Genomic DNA, 20222 nt, shown 5'->3' on the forward strand with positions numbered 1-20222 from the left:
ATCCTTGTGAAAGACCCTTTGGCATTTTCTTTCAGAGAAAAGATCTCCAGATGTTATTTTTACAGTTCATCTTAAGTAAATGTATGTGTTTAGCTAAACAGGCTTGAATGCAAGAGGCACCTAAGAGAACAATGATGAAATGCTTGACTTGATTTATGGACCAACTGTCAAATTCTCGTTTAGAACATCTGGCTGGTAAGGTGATTTGAAAACTTTTTCTGTCAGTGAATATCAGCACAGTAGGCTCTTCCACCTTACAGACAGCTCTAAATTGTAAATGTAATTAGTGGAGAAGTGGCATCAGAGTGTATGTCTAAAGTCGCACTCAGCTTATCCATGCTCACAAAACATTCATTCTACAGCACTGCTAACACGCAATGTGCAATCATTTGCAACTCTTTAATTAACAAAATATACAAAATATCAGCTTCAAAACCTGAAAGTTGCTACCTACAAGTTGCACAGGCAAGTGCAGCTCTGTCTCTCATGACAGCCCTTCAAAGTAAGCCCATGAGCCTCCAAGACAACTTCTCAGCAGCCACTGTGGCCTGGATTTGGCAGCCCAGCTTTCTCCCACACGCCTGTATCCATTCCCTCTGGCTTTGTCACACGGGTCCAGCAGGAATCCTTGGGAGAGAGAGGAACCTCTCCTGCCCTCTGCCCACCTCCGTCTGTTTCTCAGCCCAGTTTCCGCAGTTTTCCATGAACACAACAGCTTGCAAGGGCATAAATGCCACAGCAACATTCCTAATTCAAAGGCTGATATAATCTAAACTCAACAAAGCAAGCCTGATCCCAGGAAAATTGATTTTTTCTCTCTGTCTTCCCCTGTTCTGCAACAACATGACAACTCGGAGATGACACAATCCAGGAGCCCTTTCTGTAATTCAATTCTAGTTCTGAAGCAAAAATCTACTTTCATCTTGGGTCTAATCTAATATCAGGGAATGATGAGGTTTTTTGTGAGGGATTTCTTTGTTCCCTGAGAAAAAAGCAGCAGCTTTATTGTAGAAATCACTTTCAGATGAAATGAAGATAACACCAATCTGGGCCCTCTCTATAGATTAAGAAAGATTCATATCACCCACACCAAAACATCTAACCACAGCATCTCAGACAGGAGCCTTTAATCTTCTCATATGGAAAAGGTGGAAGATTTTGTAGAATGATTTGTCCCACCTGCAGCAATTTCTGCATCCCCTGAAGGAGATTTTTTTATCTCTTTTTAAAAGCTATGGCAGAAATCTACTGCCATCACAGGCCTTTTCTTTGTCATTCCTTTCGTGCACCCAGTAACAGGGAGGCCGAACCATGTACTACGAAGAAACCACCTTATTAAACACCATCGACAAAAAGGAATTAAATCTCAAATTCACACTTGGTGGAAAAATTACTGGGAACTAGAGAAGCAACTTAGAACAGTCTCATTTTGGTTAAACCAAGTTAGAAAAGATGTCATTATATTCTTGAGTGGTTCTGCATACATGCAACAGCCAAGACATTTACTGACAAGGATGAGATTTTCAGACATGTTAAAAACATTGAAGAGCTTCATCACATGAAAATTTCACAAAAGCCATTGACTAGAAAACTGTTGCAAAAGGGACAAGATGAAAAATGTGTCAGACTGAAATGGAACAGCAGTCCATTTTGAATGAGGCAAAAGGGATTTAGAAGATACAGAGCATGGGAAGAGAAGCTGGGGCTTTTTTTTTTTTAGACATTGTGTTTATAAATGATAAGAAAAATAAGAATGGAAGTAGCATATTTGTTTCAATTTCCAAAAGTATTTGACAAGTTTCCATGGAGAGATTAATGGCTAAGAGGCGTAGGGCAGGAATAAAGAAATAAAGAAGTCTTCTGTGTATAAAATCTAGCTCAAATTGTTGCTTTGCCCTTAGAAGATGACTACGCCTTTTACACAAGGGATCTTTTCCTTACAGCCATAAATTGACCATTATCCTGTGGGTGTGGATTTGGAGGGCTACTACAAAGATAATGTCACACATGTGTAATAATATTGCTGTAGCTGTAATGGTCTGAAAGCAAAAGCAGGACAAGGCTTATGGGTCAGTATAGTCAGGAAAAAAAAAAAGGGAAATTCATTTTCAGGTCTGAGAAGCAGTGAACTTCCTAGAGAAGTACAAGTAGGGAGCACATCCTTTGAGTTTAATTAGGTATGTTAAGTCAGGTCGACAAAAAAGCTGGTTGGCATCTGTAAAATAAAAGGAATATTAAAAGCAAAGTGGTGACTGTGATTATTCTGCAAAGGAATAGATAGGTAAGCCTATGCCAGATAAAAAGACTATTAAAGGGGGGAAAATTATAGTGTACTGCAAAAAACCACTCCTTCCTTTGATTTTCACCTTTTTACTGTGTGCTATAATTAAAGTTTCAGTCACCTGGTTGCCTCAGGAAAACAGAGGGCTGGTGCATATTTTTCTAGCTACATGAGTTGGTCCAAGAAGCAGTATGAGCTTTACACACAAATCTTGGTTTGTCTGAAAGGCAGGCAGGGGTAGAGCCTGCTCCTAGAAATGCACACCACTTGCTTCCTTGCTCTGTGAGCAAATCTGTGTTAGTGGAGTCTGCTGTGACCCTGCCTCTCTCTTCTCCTCATCTTTGCACTCACAAAGGTTGGTTTGTTATTGGCACAGCCTCTGAGGTCAAAGCAGCACAGGTTGTGAGTGGACCTGGGCTTGAAATGAAGGGGTTAATCTCATGTGATGGAAACAACTTTTTTTGTTTGCTTTTTTCACAGGCTTTCTAATCTAAAAAACAGATGAAGCCTGGTTGTTTGTGGTCAGATTCACTTTCTTTTATTTTACTAACACAAGAGAGAAAAAAATTACAACATCTTATTCCTGCTGGCTCTGCAAACCTCTACAAATGGATTAGGGAAACTGGCTCCTATTCTGGTCTATGTTATTGATGGAGAGGCTCTCTCCACCTCACCCAGGGATCTCTCTCTTCTCTATGTTCATCCCTGAAACTCTAGGGGGGACAATCAAGGCTCCAACAACATTTGCCTGACAAATTTTGTCTTTTATTGATGCAAGAGCAAAAAACAGGTTTGTTACCCTTTAAATGCCAAAATGAGTTTGCAGAGCATGAAGAACTTGCAGACCTGTAAACTCTATTTTTATGCAGCCATCCAGTATTGTGTACTTTCCTGATATTTTCAATCTGTAACAGAACTGTAAAAGAAAACTATGACAGATGGTCATCTTTTGATCATAAAAACATGGTGAAGAGTAAAAAAAGTCCGCCAGAGGACATCTTTAGTTCATGCTTACTATATACATATGTGGATGAGGCATTAAACAGAGTATCTCAAGGCTATAGATGAAACAAATCTTGGAAGCACAACAAATAATAGGTCATGTAATCCAGCCTAGCGAGAGGCAGCTCTCACGCAACACGGCCCACAGAGGCCAGATGCTATTCTGCACTGGAAAATGTGAAATAACTGAAGGAGAATAAGGCAAACAACCTAGGAAATATCTAAAGCCTCCAACTGTCTTTGAAATCTAACAAGAAAACTGTGAAAAAAATGCAGCTAGGTCCATAACCTGGTGCCTGTTAGCATTCAGAATGACAGTACCCAGGAAGAGTGGCTAGAACACACAGATGTGTGATAGTGTTTCTGTTACATGATCCTTAGAACAAGGGAATCCCTCTATTACACTTGAGGAAGCTGAGACCTTCATGGCCATTAGTAGGCATCTGTAGCACCACAGAGATTGCATTCAAATCTATGACGCTGCTTTGTTGATGGAAAACAAAGATTGGCGGAATGAGAAAGCAGGGAGGTAGGAACACAACTGTCTGCTAAAAGAGCTGTGGTAAAAAAGGCCTTCCAAGGAGAACTCAGGGCCTCAAATCCCCATATGAATAGATGGAAAGATGGTTAGCTCTCATGTCCCCGATGAGCTCAGTTGCTGAAGTAAAACACAGGAAGAGAGGCAGTCCCTAAGGGACACCAAATGGTGTGTATGAGTCATTAGCTATCATCTCTTTCCTTAGCATCGCACCTTCACATTTTGAAGGCATGCACATGTGTAGAGACACACACTACCCCATCAGGTGGTGCTGAATTACAGGGAAGTAGGTGCTGAGATCCTTGATGGAGATGGATGTTTGCTTTGAAGGCCCTGTACTAGTAACTTCTATTAATATATAATATTAATTACTTTCAACCTTTGTAATGATGGTTACATGCAAGACTGCTTCTGCAGAATCAGATGGTTTGGGGTTGTTTTGTCTTAGTTCCAGTTTAAATTCCACTCAAACACACCAACAAACCTCCCCCCTCCCCCCCCTAAAAAAAAAACCAAAACCCAAACCAAACAAAAAACCAACCAACCAACCAAAATAAAACCCCAAACAAACAAGCAAGCAAACAAACAAACAAAACCCCCAAAAAAGCCCCCCCCCCCAAAAAAACCCAACAGAAACACAGTCATTTTTTCTGTTTTTGAAAGGAAAATACAGGACACATGTTCCAAACCATATTTAGATTTTAAAGTTCAGAATTAATACCCTGAATTGCAGCCAGAAATGATCTTAGTCTTGAGGTTGAAAGTCTTTAGTCTTGGGAGTCAACAAATCAGTCATGACAAGCCTGAGCCAGCTATGGTTTATTATAAAATCAAACTTGATTATCTACTTGAGGTAATTAGACAGAGCAGAACAAAAGGACACAAAGTTAAAAGGCAACATATGTAGGAAAAGCTGGAAGAGAACTCTTGCTTTACAGAGGGTGGTGAGTAGCAAGAAAAATCTCGTACTTGATTTTCTTTTTGTATTACAAATTTTGGCTAATAACATAAAGGAACCCAAAATATTTATAATAAGCAGTTCATTAAAATCAGCTACTCTGCTTCTCAGCTGCAGATTCCTCCCAATCCCTGCTACATGCACACAGCCCTGAAATACAGGTGCAGCTTCTGAGCTCTCTTTGTCCACAACCCTTTGCCCTTGCCTAAGACCTAGGAGGTTACAGAAGTATTAAAAACCCAATGAAGAAAGAAAAGGATGCTGTGACATTTATTACCTTAAAGGACAACAGCACTGTTTGGGTTTATACACATTAAGTGTGAATTAACAGACAACAAAATCTAGTAACTTTTTCTTGTCTTCTTGTTTTGGTGAATTTATTGCTATTTTAATGAATACTTAATTAATTTATGGTACTGCCTATTATAGCAGATAAAGTTTAAGATAATCTGCGATCTCACAAAAATGCTTCAATGAAGCATGCTTAATTAAAGTGCCAAAATTGTTACCAAAAGAGGACAGAAAAGAAGGTTTCAGTGACTATTCTTAGAAAGGTCTAAGTCATGCAAGTCCAAGTATAAATGAAGACCTGAAACAGGAGATTTCCAAGAGAAGGGATAAATACATTTGACAGAAGCAGCCCAAAATAAGGTAAAACTTTAACACTGCAGTCAGTTATAATATTCCCCACTTATTGCTAGGGAAATGAACCACTTGAAATACAGTTGTGTCACAAAGAAGAAAAAGTGTTGGACAAGCATACAATTTGCCCTCTTCCTTCAGTGTAGTCTGGACAACTCTTTTCTGCAACACAGCTTGTGTTACTAGATCTTTACAAAAAAGATGACATTAAGCACATCTGCACCTTTTCCCACAGTGCTGTCTTCTCTAAATGCTGCCAAAGCTCTCTCCCTTCCCTTTTCCAGATCCTTCTCTAAATATCACAGCAGCATAGTCAAAGAGGAAGAGAAGGTAGGAATTGACTGCCTGTTTCTAATGTGCACAATAGTTTTCCTGCTCTTCAGTGCCTGACTCAGAATATCAGACAAAAAGAGTTAAAACTGCTTTTTCACTTAGCATCACATTACTGCTGTGCCAAGATACCTATAGAAATCTACATAACAGACAGGAAGCTCCATAATCTCTGCTGCTTTTCATGCCAATCAGTATTATCCCATTGTTCCCACACAGTCCCTTACCTACCTGGTTTATCTAAGTGAAAGAAAATAGACCATATGTAATTTGGGCCAGGATTGACTCTTAAGGATTCAGGCATTGTTTAACTTATTAGAGTTCTGTATCTCTAAGCCTTTCCTGAATGGAAATAACAAATAATTACTAAATAGTGTAGGCATTGTGGTCAGAAGGAGGAGATTACCTGTAAAGGAAAATCTGCTAGAGCCAAGAAAATAATTTTTTAGGAAAAGAATAAATGGAATAAGAAATATGCAAAACCAGGAAAGACAGATAAAGCCGTTCTTGTTTGTGAATAGAGCTATTAAATTTCTGAAGCTACACTAACAGAATAACTTTTATATTTGGGCAGAATACAATCTAAATCTATACTACAGCACCTTAGATCATATTGTATGTATTAAGCTTAATTATCTTTCACCCCCATGTCCACTAACAGAACTACTCCAGTGGCCAGCTGCTTCCCATTACAGAGACATTACTCAGAGCTGCTGTCAGGAGCATCATTTGTCACCACCAGGGCACGAGGAGGTGTGGCAAATCCATTGTTTATCTGACCGAAGACAACATTAATGAAGTATTCTGTTACAAACTCCCTCACATGCCCAGGGATTAGGCTAACTGAAACACAACTTTCTTCTTCAAAAGACATTTTTCCACACTGATCGGTTCTGCTCATATTTCACAGAGAGACTCCTGCCTTGAACTGAATGTGCATCTTCAGGCTCTTTGTGAGACCCAGTTCTCATGCTATAAGCAAAGGGCATTTGAAGCACAGGTGGCAGAAAGGAAACTATGCTTATGTTCTTCTCCTCAAGCTAAAACATAGAAATTAAGCTTCTCATGCTTCCTCTCTGGGGGCCAAGCTCTAAGCATCAACCTAACCCAGGCAGGCAAAGAGAGAGCCTGACTAGGGAAGAACAAAGGATTTTATAGCCTTGATCTGGGATGGCTGTCTTGGGATCCATTCATATTCAAGTCTACCCCTCCCAAGAAGTTTTGCTCTGGGGCTGCCCCAGGTGGTGCCATCTGCACCCTCCTGAGAGCACTCTGCAGGGACTGAGCTAACAGTCCTCTTGGGACAGCTGTGTCCATCCCCTGTGGACCATCTACAGAACCTGTAAACAGCTTTGGCCTGAGGGCTTCAGGCAGCATCGCCTTCCCTTTGCCACCTAGACACCACAGCTGTGCTCAGCAGCTCACCTTTGAGCAGCCTGCCATTAACGAGCCTTTTTCACCCCTGAATTTATGGAACCCGCTATTCATACCTTGCCTTTGGTTAGTTAAAATGATCAATCTGCTTTTCTATTGATTTCTATCCACAATAACTCCATTTTTCCATCAGCAAACTGTATGTCACCCAGGTTACACTGGGCTCCCCGTGTTGGCCAAGAAACCTGGGCTCCTTGGAAGGGAAAGTGCTGCAGACAAAGCTATACTACAACAGAAGTAAACAGTCAGTAGCAAATGATTCCCAACAGCCTCTTGGCTTACTTAATGCAGTGGGATGCTCATAGTTACTCATGGGCTTTCTGGTCTAGAATAAACAAACACATGGAAAATAATAGGAATGGAAGCTTTCCAAAGCAAGATAAAAGATGGGGAAAACTTCTCCTAAAATAAAATATTTCCTCATGTTACTTTACTGTAACATCAAATAAGAACATGCCAAACAGATTGTTAGTGGTATAATTACCAACAGCCAGGAATTTAACCTAAAACAAAATGCCAAAACATCCAAACAATATGGCTTGCATCATAAATTTACTTCAGTATTTTGAGACCATTAAGAAGAGTATGCCAAATAGTAATCAGTCTGTTTTCCTAAACTGTTAACTGGCTTGGATAGAAGTATAACAGCAGAAAGGGAGATATTATACTCCTAAATAAACCTCCACTCCACATTCAACACAAGCTTTGCACTTAGCTCTTCCCTCTATGTGGCCCTGCTCACCTCTGAATCTTGTTTATTTGGGACATTCAGGCCTTCATACCATGTTAAAAAGTACTATTTCTCTTCAAGCACTGAGCAGATTTTAATCATTATCTTCATCCCTGGCCTCAATTAAGGTCTAATATAGAGGAGGTACTTGAATGACCTAAGAGGCACACTTAACCCTGATAGCGTGTCAAAAGGCACTCAAGAGTTTCTGCCACATTTCCTCTGGCTGTCAAATCTTTCTCTCCTTTTTCTGTTGTAAACTGACTGTGTTTGTTCCTAGCACTTTAATGTCCCCTGGAGTGAAGTCTCCTTGAGTAACACTCACATGATAGAAAGTGTGATTAACTCTGCAGGCGCTTTTCAGGTCAATGAAAAAAACCTACTTGTTACACTAGTATATAATACTTTAGAGACGTTCCCAGTGGCTCCACACACTGGGATTCCCACAGTACCTACTCTCTCTCACCCTTGCTGTTCTCCTGTGTCTTGGTAATAAAAATACATAGTTTTATCTGGGTATAAGTGCAACGCTAATCCTTAAGAGTATGTTTCATACAAGTGTAATTATTCTGATGGGTCATTCAGATAATTTGAATGGTATATCTTTTCCTCTTGACTAAAATGTTTCTATAGGGAAGATGATAAGATAGAATAGAACTAAAATAAAATTAAGAATTTTTGGTTTTTTTCTGAGCATACCTTACTACATTTCATAGGCTGACTTGTTAACAAAACACGGCACATAAAATAGGTTGGGAAGCCATAAGACATGAAAAGATGCCTTCTGAAGATACCTTGTAACCTAGAGAGGGTTGTAAAATCTACGGAAAGGTGTGGATTTTATTAAGACTTTTGATGTCTTTTTTTACTGCCAGATGTCAAGCCAGTGCAGAGCATTCAGAGCAGGGGTAAAGACACTGAATGCACCCACTGTGCCATGGGGCTGCTGAACTCTTCAGCTCTTGTGGTCTGCAGCTTTCACAGGCAGGGTAACCTGAGCTTGAGGAGTGCCCCAAACAGCTGCCTGTGCACACCAAAGCTTACATCTGGAGAGTGCTAAAATTCAGTCTCAAATTATAAATCCTCAAGCATTTTTTCCTTGGAAAAGTGACTATCTTCAGCTCATTATACAAGTGACTCACTTCAAAATTTTTGTGGATAGACTATAATGAAGTGGCAGGAGTTAAGTGTTAATTACAGAAAGAGAAGCTGTATTTTGTTAGGCATTCTCTTGGACGCTTCGAGTTATGGACTCATCAGCACATTGGATTAGTGGATAAGCAATGGAGTGTAGAAAAAGGAAGCTTTAATAGGTAACAGGGTAGCAGGGCTAGAGTGAAATGAGACTGCCAGATGGTCACCAGTGGCTCTAAGCCTTCAGTAATGGAGAGGCCACAGAAGAAGAGGTATACACATGAGAGCTGGGAAAATGCTGCAGCCAGCTGACTTCCTAAAATCTGTACAGTCTTTCTTTGGGGAGCTGCTGAATATAATCAAATATATCTTGATTTTCTACTTGATTTGATTTTTCTTCATTAACAATACAAAAATGGTACACAACCAGAACAGTGAGGAATATGTTTACAATTTAGTCAGCATATGATGACCTGCAGTGAACAATAATTAATAAAACATGCCTGGAATCTGAATATAGTGATTGCCTGTAGTTACAGTCTTCATTCTGAAGATAAAGAGTCTGAATATTATGACTCCACTTTTAGGCCTCAAGCTAATAAAATTCTGGGAAGGACATTCAACCCTGTGTCTTAAGATTTAGGAGTCTCTAGATCAAAATTTCACAAATCTTTCTGTTATCAGAAAGTATGTCTGGGGCTGCAGTTTCAGGATTGTAGCTACTTACTGTAGCAGGTATTGCTTCCAAAAATGAAGTTTTCCTGAGTTATGACTTGATTTGGGTAGATAACTTCTAGTTTGGGGAACCTCATTCTATTTATTATCCTCTTAAGGGGAGAGCGCATCGGAGAGAGCGGCGCTTCAGCGCTGATTTGCCTTGTGGATCTCTCCCTATGAAGTATCTGGTACCCAACCCTGTCAAAAGCACAATCCTGAGCGAGGTGACCTGATTGGAACTGACAGCTCCTATGTTTCACTGAAATCAGGTCAAAAGACAAGTGTGTGGGGAAAGCAGAGACAAATGGAAAAACAGAAAGGTTGATGTAAGTGTAGTGTCTAAAAAATACATGCCTGAAGCCACAAAAATGGTGTTCTTTTCTATATCTTTGGTAAGCAAGATGTTAATCTTCAAAGGTTCCTAGTCTCTGATTTCACTAGGATTTCCTACAAGTGGTCAAAGACTATCTTCAGGAAAGAAAAACACAAAAACTGGGTGTCACTGAAAATCTTATTTTGTATCTTGAGTATCTTGAGGCTGAGACATATTGGCCAGACTCCTACGGAACAACGTGCCTTAATAATTATTCTGTAAATAAGCAGAAGGCATCCCTTTTCAGACATACCCTTGACTTCCAGGCAGACCTGTAACTTTCATCTTGGATGTCTGCCCTTGTGGTTTGTTATTTTACTCTGTAAGAGCACAAATATGCGTCACAGGGCATGAGCTTAACATAAAGGCTAAATGAATTACCACTTGTGTACCACTCTGCAGGTTCATTTCTACTGGGGAACTTTGTGACATACACTATTTTTGACTCACAAATGTTTAGGTCATCTGGAGGAAAGTGCCTCAAAATTGCTTCCTGTTTCTCAGAGCACTGGTTAATTAGTGAAAGGAGAACTGAACTGAACCAGAGAAGTAAATAATTTTCTCAGCAGGATATCTTCCCTTAAGAAACAGGTGGCCTGATGGCATTTGCTGAAATAAATGAAAGTGCAAGAACTCTAAATCTAGGAATGTCAAAATTGCCTTTAAAAAGTACCAGTGCAAAAGCAAAATAAAACATTCTCAGTTGGCTTAGGTCACTGAGTATTTCTTCTAGTCCTAAAATCTAAAAAAACAGCAGACTTGAATGCACTTGAAAGATGTGCTTGAATCAGAGTTGCTGAGTACAAAAAGGAGGATTTAGTTCTCAAAAAGATGAACTACAAACTAACCTTCCCCTCTCACCTGACCATTTTTCTCAGAGTCTCAAAGCATAGAAAACAGCAATTTTAAGGCCTGGATAATTCAAAAGCAGTTTAGCAGATTTCCTTCAACTTTACCAGATCTTTTTTTCCTCTGGGCTAAAAGCAACCATGAGAAAATTCAGCCTAAAAGGTACACTTTAAGAAAGCATAACCTGCAGAAAGGGGAAATATAGACTGAAAATACTTTTCACCCATAACTATTCCACATTAATCTTTAACACTTTAACTAATGTTTTATTAAACTACGGTTTATTGTATGAATTATGTATATATAATTTATAAATGCATAGAGTAGTGTATATGCAATGCAGCAGCCAAATATATGGAAAAAGTAAGCTTCCTGAATAAGTTTAAGCAAAATATATGTCGACACACAAGAGATATTACCTAACTGTTAACAGGAACCCATCTTTGTAAATGAAAGGTTCTGACATTTGCCCAGATCAAAAATCCAATTTTACAGCACTGGGAGATAAGGAATTAAACAGAGTGCAGATATCACCTAAACTGGTATTAAAAGGTTAGCAGTCCTTAAAATTGATTAGTTACCAAGATCAGAGAGCTGTCATCCCAGGCTGAGAGAGGAATATTGGCCAGATGTTGAGGAAGCTTTAGTTGTCATTTTAGCAAAGTCTTGAGCTAGACAAGAGCTTCACAGATTGCAAACTGGGGAGCATAACTGTTACAAGGCAGGCATCCCAGTGGGTTACACAGCAGTGAAGCTAAGAACTGCTTGGGAGAAAAAAAGTCTTGAGAAACTTAAGATTTAGTAGCTCATATGGACTGTATACATATGAGAATGAAAATGCCCTGCACAGCAATCAGGAACTGATCAGTTTGGGGAAGGAAGTTCATGAATGCACAAGTCCTTGAGCACTCATAGACCAGAGGACTAAGACATGTATCAGGACACAGGTGAATACCATACACCACATTTCAGACAATGGCATGTTATGTAAAGATCACAGTCTCTCCAAGATTAATCTACTCACTGCTTTCGTAGCTATCAACAAGGCTAGGAACAAAACAACAACAACAGCAACAACAACAACAATAAAAAACAAAAACAAAAACCAAAACCAAAACAAACAAACAAAAAAAGAAACAAAAAACCCCCACCAAACCCAAAAAACCCCATAACATTTTAAACATGGACAAACAGCACTGGGACATGGTTGTGTCATTTTCATCACAGAGAAATGTAACAGGTAACAGTAGCAAAAGCAGTATGTGACTGCTGACAAAGCTGACTTCATTACTAGGCTTAATAGCAAGAAAATGAAAAAGCTGGAAATAGCTAGGGAGTAGTTAGATATTTGGTTGAATATAATGATGCAAATCCTCACTGAACGCAGATACAGTAAATATATGAGAGCAAATAAATCCATAAGTAATTCTATGGCAAACTGAAGTTTTGCTATTATGGATCTGCCATAAAGAAAATGTGTCAAAAACTTATGAATCTTAAGGACATATAAGAAAGCGTCAAAGCACCTATTTACCTTGAAAATACAAAGGAGTCTAAAACGGAGAGGAGAGGAGAGGGAGAGGAGAGGAGAGGAGAGGAGAGGGAGAGGAGAGGAGAGGAGAGGAGAGGAGAGGAGAGGAGAGGAGAGGAGAGGAGAGGAGAGGAGAGGAGAGGAGAGGAGAGGAGAGGAGAGGAGAGGAGAGGAGAGGAGAGGAGAGGAGAGGAGAGGAGAGGAGAGGAGAGGAGAGGAGAGGAGAGGAGAGGAGAGGAGAGGAGAGGAGAGGAGAGGAGAGGAGAGGAGAGGAGAGGAGAGGAGAGGAGAGGAGAGGAGAGGAGAGGAGAGGAGAGGAGAGGAGAGGAGAGGAGAGGAGAGGAGAGGAGAGGAGAGGAGAGGAGAGGAGAGGAGAGGAGAGGAGAGGAGAGGAGAGGAGAGGAGAGGAGAGGAGAGGAGAGGAGAGGAGAGGAGAGGAGAGGAGAGGAGAGGAGAGGAGAGGAGAGGAGAGGAGAGGAGAGGAGAGGAGAGGAGAGGAGAGGAGAGGAGAGGAGAGGAGAGGAGAGGAGAGGAGAGGAGAGGAGAGGAGAGGAGAGGAGAGGAGAGGAGAGGAGAGGAGAGGAGAGGAGAGGAGAGGAGAGGAGAGGAGAGGAGAGGAGAGGAGAGGAGAGGAGAGGAGAGGAGAGGAGAGGAGAGGAGAGGAGAGGAGAGGAGAGGAGAGGAGAGGAGAGGAGTTATTCAGCACCTGTAGAGAAATCAGGCAGCACTTCAGTAATTAATATTTATTACTTATGGCACCTTTTGTACATTGAAAATGCTGAACAAACATGAACTGACTTGTACAACATCTTTACAATATGTGATACACATAATTATGGAAATCACAGCAGGGGCCTGTCAATGGTATAAGATGCTGGAGATCCTCCCTTGTGGGAGGAAGCACTGCACCTGAGATGAGGCTGCCATGGATGGATTGCACAGCACATCTGAGGACAAAATTTACACCGAAACTGAAGAGACAGAATTGAGCAAGACAAAAAGGCAGGGCAAATTTCCACAGCCTATGCAACTAAGATGATTATAAATGAAAGCAGCAGAGGCTGATTTTGACATATGACTATTTTCAGGTTGGAGGTAATTGCATTCAAGTTGAGCACAACATCCGCAGGCAAATCCCCGCTGGAAAATGGAAAAAAGTTATTTCCTCATCAAGACATAGAATCATTGAATATTCTGAGTTGGAAGAGACTCGCAATGACCAAGTCCAGCTCCTAACTTCACACAGTACAAATTATGGCATGTACCCAAGAGTGTTGTCAAAACACTTCTTGAACAACAGGCCATGACCACATCCCTGAGTAGCTTGTTCCAGTGCTTGACTACCCTCACAAAGAACTTCTTCCTAATAACAAATCTGAACATCCCCTGATGCAGTTTTAAGTCATTCCCTCACATCCTACCACCGGACACCAGAGAGAAGAGATCAGCATCATCCTCTGCGCTCAGCTTCATTAGGATGTTGTGGACAGCAACTCCTCAGCCTCCTCTCCTCTAAGCTGAGCAAACCTAGTATCCACAGCTGCTCCTCACAAGCCTTGCCCTCTAGTCCCTTTCATCATCTTTGTTGCCTTCTCTTGAACACACTCATCACCCTCATACTTTCATATTTATCACACACAGCTCTCGTGGTGAGGCTGCACCAAAGCTGAGAAAAGTGGGATAAATGCTTCTTTTGAGTGGTTAGTTACATCAGGCCTAATGCAACCCAGGTTGGCCCTTTTGGCCACTAGGACACATTATTCACTAATTCTGAGTTTCTCATCAACAAAACTGCAGATTCTTTCTGCAGGGCTGCATTCCAGCCTCCTCTCTCCCAGTCCACTCCTACATCCAGGATTACATAGTACCAGGTGCAGAATGTGGCATTTGTCCTGATTAAACATCACGCAGTTGGTGATTGGCCAGCCCTGTAATCTATCCAGACTCCCTGTTAGGCCAATCTACCCACTAGAGAATCAGCAGCTTCTCTTTATATTTCGTATCATCAGTAAAGTTAGTGTGGACTCAGCTTCTGCATCCAGGTCGTTGACGGAAGCATTGAGGAGAATTGGATCCCAAGGAGTGGATGGCTTTGCTTGTTTCTTTTAATCAGGAGCATGGGGTTAAAGCCAGAGATCACCAATCAGTTCACAGCCTCCACCAGCTCAGCTCTCTGCTTGAGACTGATTCGTTATAAATCAGCTTTCTTGCAGCTTAGTGTACCAGCCTGTAAAACAGGTAATTCGGAGCCAGACCGTCAGCTGTGAACTGGCACAGCTCCACTCAGTTCCCAGTGTCAGGAGGGGGCATATTTGGCCAAAATTAATCATCAGGCATCCCTGGTGAGGCAAGCAGAGTGATTTACATCATGACCTGGCTCACTGCATCCACGTCTACGTGGAAAGGTGCAGACATGACAGGATGCTGCTCTGATACAGATATTACACGGCTCTTCTTAAGCTGAAGTGGCAGAGCAGATTCTAGAGGGAGTCTGTCATATGCCTAGCATGTGGCTTGTGTCGACAGGGCATCCACCCATATATAAATAATTCTTCTCTACATCACAGGAGCAAAGAAGTTTTAATATTTCCAACTAATTGGGCCTCTGCTGTTGACAACAAAGTCTGCTATGTCCAGTTTTATCTGTAAAATATTGCTGGTTTCAAAATAATGTTTTTGTGGATATTACAATAAGTGATCCCTTGCAACACTCTCCCAAACTGTGACTGGGAAGTAAATGACAAGGTCTAAAAAGAACAATCTCTTGACATTCAATTTTATGGAACCAGTCAGAAAGTAAATAAGCACACACCTGACAGGAAAGCTTCACTTCACTAATATCAACTGAGCATATGAACTGGACAGGCTCCATGATTTTCTGCCCAATTAACACAACTCCAAAATCTCCAGTCATGAGTTCTCAGCCCAGGGTATTCCTTGGCAGAACCTCAAGACATCCTGCTTGAACAGAGAAACAAAAACAAATGTTCCTCTTACATGATTTGCCTCCTAGTCTTGACCCAGCATAAAGATTGATGGTTTAGCTGTTCAATTTCCCCTAAGAGTTTTAGTTTTTCACAAGGTTAAAATATAATATGGATTACATACCTACTACAAGAAGAGACTAATACACAGTATGCAATATTAATCATAGGTGATGTTTTCAGAACATAAAAATATAATATCCTCAGAAAACATTCCATATATTTTTCAAAGGACAGGAAGAATTCACGACTGGCGCAAGCATTGGTTTTAAAAAAAGAAAAACCTTACCTGTCACAAGCTGTTGTCCTGCTAGTCCTACTGGAACCATCCCCAAATTATTCATAGCTGTAGCCCAAGCTGTGGGATCAGTGACTGACATGTTAAGCTGCGTTGTATCTATAGCTATACTTCCCAAACCATCAGCTGCTGCAAGAAAGTAAACATGCTGTAAGTAGAAAAGCCAATGAACCACAATATTTAACCAAATCTTTCTGTGAGAATGGGGTATAACAACCACTGTTTATTTTGGGTTTGTTTTGTTTCTTAATTATGATTCACCTTTAGATCATTGATTATAGTTCTTGGTATTGTATAATAGAGCATAAAGACCTTGGAAACATTCAACAGATGTAAATGGTGCAAGGAAAAGAGAAAACTGTTTCACCATGAGGATAGTCAAGAAGTAGAACAGGCTGTGCAGTCACCATCCCTGGCACCTTTCAAGACTCAACTTCATAAAGCCTTGAACATCTGGTCCGACCCTATCTCTGACCCTGCTTTGAACAGGAGGTTGGATCAGAGACTTTCTGAGGCCTCTCCCAACCTGAATATATTGCTCTGCAATACTCTGATAGAACTTAATGATACATAAATAGTTGTGGAACTTGCCTGAAATCTGTGAGAACCAAACACACCCCAAGGAAAGAACTGTTTTCTATAAGGTGCAATTTTTTATTTTGTAAAAGATTTAAGAATACATTATTCCCTAACTAAAAAGAGATCAAAAAAAATCCATTCACTATAGCGAATACCAAAGTTTTGGTTTTAAACCAAAAGAGAAATATCTTTAGTATGGTCAAAATAGACTGAGTCCGCCTATGGATCTTCCTTTGATGGGGCAGAGTGGGTGGGGTAGTTAAGGGATGGCACCTTAACTGAAAACTGAATACACTTGATACTGAAACACCAGACACAAGATGTGATCATACATTTTTGCTTCTCCCCTCCCCAGTCACACCTGAAACCAGCTCCTTCCAGTTATTTTCTTACAGCCTTTGCAGACCTGAGATATTTACCGGCAGCCATTGCTTTTCCCTGGATCCTTTTTCTTCTGTTCGACTTCTTCAGTTAGGAATAATTAGCTACTGTATTAGCAGCATCTTGAGATGGGATATCACCAAGCACAGGGCCCTCGCACAGCTCATTAGGCTCTGAAAGAGAAAAGATGGAAATTACTCCAAGTGCCAGAGTCAGAATGCAGCAACAGACCGACCTCTCTGGGAGGCACTCGAAGCTCCTGCCCACTCCCTCCGGATCACCAGCCCCAGCCTCTGTGCACACATTTCACAGCCTCCACAGAGGCATTCCAGCAAACGCTCCTCCTCGCCTGCTGAACAAACAGTACCACGTATGAACCTGTCAGACCACTAAAAAGCCCTTCACAATTAGGTCTTATCAGCAGCTACACAGCCTCCTCAGCATGAAGGCATCGGCTGGAAGAACATATTAAGGGATGAATATGATTTTTTTTTTTAAACTGTTAACAATTAACTGGTGTTGCAAGTTTCAAGGAAATAGTCGTCTGTTCTGAGATGGAAAGAGGAAAGAAAATACTATGCAATGACTTACAGAATGGAGCCTGCAGAGATGTGGCAAAGAAAACCTAACAAAGCTGAGGAAGATGCCTGCTCCTTAACTAACACTGCACCCTTGGCTCACAGAAGTTACTTAACTCAAAGCAAAAGTGCAGTATCTGTTTCTAGCTAAAACACATTGCTCTCATCAGGTATCTGTCAGGCCTTGAATTTTACATAAGGGCAACTTCTTGCTGTTGCTGTCGTTGCTTGGGAGGCTCACCACGTTAGCACATTGCTCATTGGACAGGAGGCTGAACAGGTGACAGGTAAGAGGTGTGAGCAAATTCTGTGAGTTCCCAGCAGGGGCAGAAAACCCTGGGCTGGGGATGATCACATACACAAGCCCAAGCTACTCTTTGTGCACCAGGTACATGGGACTGTGGGTTATGGAGGGCCACGTTCATTTTTCTTGGCTGTCCAGTAGCCGAAGGGGTCTGATCCAGGGTGTTGGGTACCAGGGGCCAGCAGCCAACCAGAAGCTTACAAGTGTTCAGTATTAGGACTGTGCAGGTGAATCTTGGTGGCTTGTTCAGCCCTAGAATAGCTGTGCTGACTTTAAGAAACTACTTGAAAGACCATAATTAGGAGGTTTCCAACATGCAGACCCTAAGGACTCATCTTTAGAAAAGATACAATTAACATAATTACACTACATTTTAGCTTAGTACCTCCCACACTTTTCTTTTTTTCATTTCATGTGCATGAAATACGAGCCAGAAAGTTTTATGTTTTAGTTCCAAGACACTGTACACATCATTTCATAGGAACATGACAAAATCAATGGCTGTAAAAGTGAAGAGTCAGGCTCAGACAATGGTATACATTTTTTGTATGTTGTAATTTACAAATAACCAATACACTAGGCTAAAAAGCATTTTGTTCAAATCTACAGTGTGTCTACTTAAAAGTCAATATTTATCAACCCTTAATATTTGAATTTGCAATTCCAATTCTTATTTGATCTCCACTATTCATTATACATAACATACAATATTTTTGTCATAAAATTAGCTTTTAAATAACATCTATAAATAGCAAACAAACACTGAATGGAAGCCCTCTGCAGGGAATGTGACTAACATAAGGCAAGGCAGCCAAGATTTATGTTAAGTTTGTAAGAACTGGGTGTCTCCTGTTCAGCTCTTTAAGCTTGTACTTAGCCCTTTCCACTGAGGCTATAAACTTCTGACCACAAACATCTGTTTTGAGGTTAGAGCTGGCTGAATTATTCCCTGTCAATAAGTTATTTCTTACTCAGTACAGCCCTCCTTGCTCTTTATGAATCACTGCCAAATCAATCCCAATTTACAAATATATGCTGAATAGCCCAGATGAGAGAGTGGTTCACCTCTTCCCCTGACCAGCAGCCTTGTTGCCTTGATGAAGAAAGGAGCACTTCAAAACCAACAGTGATGAAATGCGTCTTCATACCTTGCTGTGTGCCACTTGCTCGTCCCCATAAAGCATCACCACGGCTAATGGGGAGGAAGGAGGTACTGCCCCATGGTTTTGGGGCAAAGGCATCTGAGATAGGCATGGATTGCTGGGATAAGAGGAAGAAAATGGGTGTTGGACTCTCTCTGCCATCCCCCTAGCCCACGTTTTAGGGTCTGGTGAAGTATGTACCAGGTGGCAGCTCTGCTGCTGAATGCTACAGACTCTCCTGCCCAAGCCCACATGCCTGTTGCCCCAGTTCTGCCAGAAATGCAGGACCAGACCTCAGTCTACTGGGAATGACTTTTTGGTGTTTTCCTTCTGACATGTTCACATATTACAAATTTTGGTATACTTTCATGAATTATTTACAAATATTTGTTAAAATCCTTGCAGAGGAAGAAGAATGTAACTCCATGAATATGAACGAAAGCATATTCAGTAGGCTGAATTGGTGAAACTTATGGTGTGCTGTACCACCAGCTCTGCCCAATATGCCAAGGAAGTCTTTGCTCAAAACACACTCCCGTAGCCCACCCTGGCTCTGGGCAGCTTTGCTTTCTCTCTGACCACCAGGTCTACTGTTTCATCAAAAGCACCTGGATACAGTGCAGGGTGAACCAGGGGAAAAGCCATAAAAGAGAACGTGAGGAGCCTAAAGTGGAACTAGTTCTATCTAACCAAGAACTGCTGCAGGCTATTTTGTCAGTGGAAGAGAGCTGAATAACAAGCATAAACGAACCTATGAACGCTGAATAATTTGCAGTAAGCTGTAGGCAGAACTAATGCTCCATCCTGAAGGACACAGACTGTAGAAACTTGCTCTTTTAAAAAGAAAAATACTAATTGTGAACATCCCTTCTAGTGACAACTCAGTGGTTACATTAAGACAGAGCAACATAATATGGCTAAAATAGTCCCACAGGCATTACATACCTGATTTAGACTCAAACATTAGCTTTTGTTTAAAAACTTCTGAAAATTTGTATAGAGAAGGTTTTATTAATGCTTAAAATAAAATCAGCTATGGGCAAATTTCAGCATTTCTTTGTGCAGCTGAGATGGTGAACTATTATACCCTTCATGACACTGGAAATAAAACAAGCAAGGAAAACAAACAAACCCACTGTCTAAGTCATGTAAAAAAGCAAGATCCTGAGTTTGACTAGAAATACATCTGCTAGCAAAGATTCTTGCTTTCTTAATAACAGATTGAATCACTGTTACTGGTTAAACAGGCAAGAAAGTGTAAGCTTATGCAGGGATCTTGTGTAACCTGAGCAGGCATTAACCAACACCATTTCACTGACATCACACCTTTAGAGAGCATTCCTGATTTACAATTCACTAATACTTCTCTGGGCATTAATGACCTGAAGATATATGTAAAAGAAATCTGTTTTTATAAACACTTGTGCATGGGGGTAG

General features: G+C 40.9%; 1 protein-coding gene across 2 annotated transcripts in view; it reads right to left on the minus strand.

Moving 5' to 3' along the window:
- The window catches only part of ENOX1 (ecto-NOX disulfide-thiol exchanger 1), a 356320-nt gene that overhangs the window by 118660 nt on the left and 217438 nt on the right, over positions 1-20222 (minus strand). For both annotated transcript variants that reach the window (XM_084226361.1, XM_084226360.1), the window contains exons 4-5: positions 16800-16934; positions 15793-15930 (exon numbers count right to left, since the gene is read on the minus strand). In XM_084226361.1, the coding sequence (XP_084082487.1) occupies positions 15793-15930; positions 16800-16809 (148 nt within the window). In that variant the 5' untranslated portion in view covers positions 16810-16934. The remainder of the gene's footprint in view (positions 1-15792; positions 15931-16799; positions 16935-20222) is intronic.

The sequence above is a fragment of the Fringilla coelebs genome (assembly GCF_963513975.1).
Source record: "Fringilla coelebs genome assembly, chromosome: 2".
Lineage (NCBI taxonomy): Eukaryota > Metazoa > Chordata > Aves > Passeriformes > Fringillidae > Fringilla > Fringilla coelebs.